Genomic DNA, 6,863 nt, shown 5'->3' with positions numbered 1-6,863 from the left:
TAAAAAAAATTCTACGTACTAATAATGACAGTTTTTATTTTTAGTTTCAAAATAAAACAACTTAAAAATTTGAGAATTATTAATTAAATTAACTCAGTAAATTTACTGATTTGTTGAGAGTAGGATAAAAAATTAATAGTATTTTCACTGTTTCAAAACTTTACTCCAAATCATTAAATTAAAAATTTTGAATTTATTACTTTCCTGACAATCAATTAAATTAATAGTTCTATGACTAAATAAAAAAATTAAATTATAAGAAATAGTTTTAATTGAATTTTAAGTGAAAATAACTAATTTAATAATTTATTAAAATTCAAAACCCAATCAGACCACTCGAGAATTTAATTTGACTCGTTTGGTCTTTACTTTCACACCTCTAGCCAAAAGGGTCGAGGCTCCCCGGGCCGGGTGTTAAAGAACACATCACTCAGTAGATTGGAGGGTCCGAGAAAGGTCTAACTCCACCCATTCCATTCCAATCCATTCAAACCCCTCAAGTTTTGATTTGGACACGAAATTCAAATTTCAAAGTTGAAGACCCGCAAAAGACGACGACGACGACGACGCCCCCTTGGCACTGTCCCTCCACTCAAAGCCTTTCGGCCACTTTCCTTCTCTGAGCTCTCTCTCTTTCCATCCTTAAATCAGATCTAAAAAGACCCCTCTCTGCGATTCCAAACCAAAATTCAACTTCGCTTTCACCGGAATCCTTCGAATATCCCGGCAAAAGAAGCAGCAAAAAGCCAAGAATGGAGAATGATTCCTCCGCCGCCGCAGCGGTACAAGTAAAAAGCGGCGTTCCGACTCACGGTGGAAGGTACGTTCAGTACAACGTGCTCGGCAACCTCTTCGAGGTCTTCCATAAGTACGCTCCTCCCATTCAGCCCGTCGGCCGTGGCGCTTACGGCATCGTCTGGTACTTCTCCTCGCTCTAAACTTATTATTGTTATTGCCCTCTTAGTTTCTCTACTAAATCGAAAAGGGAAAAATTGAATTGATTGAATTTTGGTATTTTAGCGTGGGAATCGGATATCTGCTTTTGTATGCGATCCTGTTTATTTATTGACTGGAATTGCTGTCAATTTGGAGGAGGAGAGTGATTACGGAGAAAAAAGAAGAAATATTGCGAAGAGCAGGTCTGTTATCGTTGTGTGGTTATATTAGGAAACAAAAGGCGGAATCCGTGATAGTTAAAGTCCTGCTTTCTTTCTTGTTTTCTGATTTTTATCGGAAATCAGACTCAACATGATTTGTCATTTCGTTGCTTCTGAAGTTCAGTTTGTATTTTGAGGGTTGGAGCTTTTTGCATTTTCCATTTATTTGAGTTCCCACGAGCGCGAGAATATAGAATGTGTAGGCTTAAATCACTTCTCCTTCCCTATTTTCTGCAAAATCGACACGAGCTTGATTAATTAGTCCTTGCTGTCTCCACTTCAAATCTCAGTTTCTAACTTGTGACAAGGGTGGGGTCAGAAAAGGTAGTATGGAGTAGCAGAAAGGGGCCGGAGGAAGTGTTTGCCTTCCATGTTTAATGAGGAAGAATGAAGGGGAAAAATAAAAGCAAAGAGGGGGGGGGGGGGGAACATTTGTATTTTGTAGCTAAAGATGTCATTTTAAAAAATATTTTGATGGAAAGTATCTCCCACTTACATTAATGAGCATTTAAAAGGCAAATCCTTTTGTCTTGTACTGAATTTAAATCATATTGAGGTTATATGTGATGTATCTTGTTGTGGTTTACTCTATACAATGTAGTAAAGAAAATAAAAATTACACTTCCTTGAGCAATACAGTGATTTTGTTTGACCCATTGATCAATTGATGGGTCAGTTTTATTACTACTGACTAGAGAGTTCATGGTGATGGAATATTTCAAGTTATTGTTTATGCTTATCTGTATCTGTTCCTATGAAATACTTCAGAGCTCTCTCTCTCTCTCTCTGTGGGTTCTGCTTAATAATTGGTGTTGGTTGTTTTTGCTTCTTTCTTACAGCTGTGCTACAAATATTGAGACAAAGGAAGAAGTTGCAATCAAGAAAATTGGGAATGCATTTGACAACAGGATTGATGCTAAAAGGACCCTACGTGAAATCAAACTCCTTTGCCACATGGATCATGAGAATGTATTTCTAATCTGAAATCAATATACTGTTTCACATATCTTCTGCAATTCCTCTGCAAGTCACGCAATTGCTAATTGTGGGATTTCATGTGAAGTTTATGCTTATTTTCTATTTTAAATACTTGGTCAATTATGAACACATAATTCATAAGTGAGTTCTGTGGGTCTTTGATAAGTATTCAAAATTTGCAGGAGAATATGGATGATATATAACTGACCATTCTTTTTCTGATGATTTTGCCCTTCATTGTGTTTGATATGAATTAATTTATTGCTATTATGCAGATCATTAAAATTAAGGATATCATACGACCACCAGAGAAGGAAAATTTTAATGATGTTTATATTGCATATGAACTTATGGATACAGATCTTCATCAGATTATCCGCTCTTCTCAAGCACTTACAGATGATCATTGTCAGGTGGATTGATTAATCTATACAATTGACCTTTGCAAACACATAGCCTGGATTTTGAACTATGCCTTTAACTCTATGGAGTGTATCATATGCAATTATGCAATGGATCACATATAATTAGATTATACATATCAACATTCACTATCTGTCCAAACAGTATGAGATGAAGTTTCCCGTTCATATTTTGCTCTGTATCTGTGGACTTATTCTTCCACTGGCTTGCTCTGGTAACTAATGGGTTGTAACTTAATTCAAGTGCAAGTCCATTTAGAAAAAATGACCTGGATTTGAAGTATGCATGTCAGGAGATTTATCATGCAACATTAGTTAGGTTTCTCCTATAACTGTCAAGCACATTTTTTCCATCTCATAAGATTTATGCATCTAGGTGTTTCTGTTTCATTTATTTGAATATTTTAAGTATTTATCATGTACCAAGTTCTCTTCGCTTTTCTGTATGAACTTTCTTTTGAATCTTGCTTATTAGAACTCCCCATTGATCCATGGAGATTTTTGTTTTAGTTGACTTGAATATTGGCTAGTTTGCACTATTTGGTCACTGTAGTTTTCTTTCTATAGAAAATGATATTCTCCATATTATAGTTGTAATGTTTTAGTTTGGGGTGGTTCAACTGTTCAGGTATTCCTACATGCTTCAAGAGCATCTCTTGTTGTTTAACAACTTAAGATTTTGTATATGCTGTCGTGACCTTACTGGTTCTAAGTTTGTGGTGTTTTACTCGGGGGGGTACGGGGTGTGAATTTAATAATAATTTTTTTTCTCAATTTCAACTTCTTTTAAATTTTTAATTCGCTGTGTGTAAATGGTATACCAAATGTAAGAACACATCAAGATTTATAGTAGTCCAATGCCACACACACCTATATCCACTTCCGCAAGGTCCAACCGAACCTTGTGTTTCATTAAAAACCCATCAAGGTTTTTCTATCCAAGTTCACCTTAGAAACTTGTACATTTAACCCAGCAGCACCTCACCATCATGGCAAGCTCCCATTTGCCTTCTACCAACAATACAAATTTATAGTGCTTATACAACTTTTCTCCACACTTGGACCAATAGGATACAAAAGCTTCTCCCTTTTGTAATGTACTTCACAGTCCTTTTGAAATGACAAGAGCTTCTCCCTTTGTAATGAATTGAATCTTCAACTTTGCGGAGGCTTCTTCTTCATCCTTAGTTGGTGAGACTTATCTTTTCTTTTTGAGAGAGTTTGATTTTATTGCACTAGACCATTAGCTTGCCTTTGTTCTTTATGAGGGCTTATTTATAGTCCAACAACTTCTTTGGCTCGTCTCCTAAGAATTAGCTGTTTGAGCCTAACAATTCATTGACAGTCGATTGTGCAACCCTTAGATGGAATCCGTAAGAGATCGACTGACACTTTAACACTCAACTCTTACATTAACTGTAAAGGCCTTAGCTGAAATGTGAGCGTAACCTTTCCTGGAAGGTCAATTGTGACATTGGACAATCAATTGCGAGTTGGGCCGTCTATTCTGGTAACCAATTTGCCTCAAAATTGTTCAATGGACAGTACTGTAGCATGTCTACTTGTGAGGTTTCCTTGGAACATCGGTTGTGCAAGAACAGTTGACTGGTGAAGACAGAAAACATAATTGATAGACTGTTGAAACTAGTGATCAAAATAGATCAATTGTTCTGTTGAACAAATGATTGTTAGGTTGACCTAGGAAACAATGTGTAAATCATCTGAACCATCACGCTGACAATGGACTGTTGTGCTTGACTGGTGGGTCTAGGATTTCTTCTAAGGCATACTTTTGAATTTTGAAAACATGTGTTTAGGCCTCACAGATATTGTCAATCATCAAACAGGAATTTGGATTCCTTAAGGTACAACTTATACGGGTTGGCTTAACAGACCTCAGACACATGTACTTGATGTAAAATCATGTACCCTGAACCAACTTATGGTTTACAGTATGAATATGTGCTTCTAATCCAAAAGAAAAGGAAAAACACAAAAATCTTAAAAATGGAGGAGCAAGTGTGCCTTGCCCTCCCTGTCAGACACATTATAAAAATTTGGAAAGAAAAAAGTAATGCTTTTTCTCTTATGGACAACTGCAATGGCATATAAAGAGATATTGCCTCTCCTTTTAGACAAGACCAAGTGTTGCAAGTGAAGTTCCAAGAACAATTCTAGGTATGAACAAACAGCTTTTGCCTGGACATGTTCCAGAGGACACAGAAAGTTCCACTTCATGGTGGGAGCAGCCTCAGCCACTAGTTACCATACTGTTTCCGGTGAATGTTCTATCAAATAAATGTAACAAGCTATAGGTACTTCCGAAAAAACATTGTATGCGCATTCTGCATATAGAGCAGTAATTTGTTTTTAAACAAGAAATATGCATCATTATTGTAGTTTTGATTAATGCTCAATTGCTTATAAGGTCTTGAAGTTGTTTCATAAATTTATATTTGACCTGTGCTGATAGCATGAACCGTTTTTCTCCTTTTTTCTTTTTTGATTTGGCAGTACTTCCTTTATCAGTTATTACGGGGGCTGAAATACATACATTCTGCAAATGTTTTGCACCGAGATTTGAAACCAAGCAACTTGCTTCTCAATGCAAATTGCGACCTGAAAATCTGTGATTTTGGGCTTGCTAGAACTACCTCAGAGACAGATTTCATGACAGAGTATGTTGTAACCCGCTGGTATAGGGCCCCTGAATTGTTGCTCAACTGCTCTGAATACACAACAGCCATTGATATTTGGTCAGTTGGTTGCATTTTAATGGAAATTCTTAAAAGGGAACCACTGTTTCCTGGTAAAGACTATGTTCAGCAATTGGTTCTTATAGTGGAGGTATCTTTTATTCTCCTTCTCTTTCTATGGATTTGGCATGACAAAATGGTGTAACTTCATGGTATCTTTTACAATTATAATCATTGTAGAAGGAACATAATTGCAAATTGCTTATACACTATGGGTTTACTATTTAGACAAAAAGACCTAAATTGTGGTTGATTAGAACATCTCATTCTTGTCTTTCAAATAGTTGTTAGGTTCTCCAGAAGATTCAGACCTTGGATTCCTAAGGAGTGAGAACGCGAGGAAGTATGTCAATCAACTACCTCGTTTCCCAAAACAACCTTTCTCAAAGAAGTTCCCAGATGTGTCCCCGGTGGCCCTTGATCTTGCAGAAAAGATGCTAGTTTTTGATCCATCAAAACGCATAACTGGTAAGTTTCATGTACTTTCTATGCTTCCTTGATCAGCCTATTTCCTTTTGCTGACAAAATGTCACTTGATAAATACAAAGTTGAGGAAGCGCTCTGTCATCCATTTTTGTCAAGTCTCCATGAGATCAACGAGGAACCAACTTGCCCATCCCCTTTCATCTTTGATTTCGAACAATCCTCTTTGAGTGAAGAGGAAATCAAAGAGCTCATATGGAGGGAATCCCTTAACTTCAACCCAGACCAGATGGAATAGACACCAGCCTTACCAACTCTCTGTGAGATCAATGAGGAACCAACTTGCCCGTCCCTTTTTGCCTTCTATATCGAACAATCCTCTTTAAGAGAAAATAAGGGAGCTCATATGGAGGGAGCCCCTTAACTTCAACCCAGATGAGATGCAAGTTCTGTTGGTTAGTTCATAAACGTCTTGAGTGTTTGATTTTGGTTTGGAAAAGATGGGTGTATATGTAATATCTGATTTGAGTTTTTGTACAAGTAGAATGGTTAAGAGGAAGAAGTATTTCTCTCCAATAAATTGACTGGTTGGAGGGACGATTGCTGTTTGTTTGGTATGGGGAGTTGTGAGATTCATTCCTTGAGAATCATTCCCCATAAAGCAATTATATGACTAGGTCATATGCTGGCCTTAGTTTTTTATTTTGTATTGTATATTCCAAATTGTTTTTTTTATCAATGCGTATAAGTAGAAACTAAAATGTGGCAAAAGTAGAGACGCTCTTGCATGTTGCTGAATGCTGTTTCCTCAATTAACTCTTTACATCAAATATGCGTTCCTGGGATATTTGATTTTGTATGAACTTTTATAGTATTTATTTATATTTTTTGAATGAATTTTGTTTTCAGGCGATAATGATTCTTCAAATCTTTGAAAATTTTATTATATTATTTTCCCAACTAAATTCATTGATCTAAAAAAGAAGGATAAATGGATGACCACATTATCTCATTAAATCTTTAAGCATGGCCTCCCGCAACTGGTAGTGGAAACTGCCAAATTCGAAACATCATTATCATTATGAAGAGCTTTCTACCCTAATAATAATAACATTGAATTCAAATTA

The 6,863-nt window shown here is 36.4% G+C and overlaps 1 protein-coding gene across 1 annotated transcript; it reads left to right on the top strand.

The window, feature by feature from the left end:
* The first annotated feature begins 444 nt into the window (after positions 1-444).
* On the top strand, positions 445-6,581 carry LOC127792828 (mitogen-activated protein kinase homolog NTF6-like). Its single transcript, XM_052323440.1, has 6 exons — positions 445-919; positions 1,997-2,126; positions 2,411-2,548; positions 5,072-5,404; positions 5,598-5,781; positions 5,862-6,581. The coding sequence occupies exons 1-6, from the start codon at positions 753-755 to the stop codon at positions 6,032-6,034; spliced, it is 1,125 nt and encodes a 374-aa protein (XP_052179400.1). The 5' UTR covers positions 445-752; the 3' UTR covers positions 6,035-6,581.
* Positions 6,582-6,863: the final 282 nt, after the last annotated feature.

This window comes from Diospyros lotus, chromosome 1 (genome assembly GCF_014633365.1).
Source record: "Diospyros lotus cultivar Yz01 chromosome 1, ASM1463336v1, whole genome shotgun sequence".
In the NCBI taxonomy this organism is placed as follows: Eukaryota; Viridiplantae; Streptophyta; class Magnoliopsida; order Ericales; family Ebenaceae; genus Diospyros; species Diospyros lotus.
Note: the sequence above shows the minus strand (reverse complement) of the source record. Positions and strands in the feature narration are given on the sequence as shown.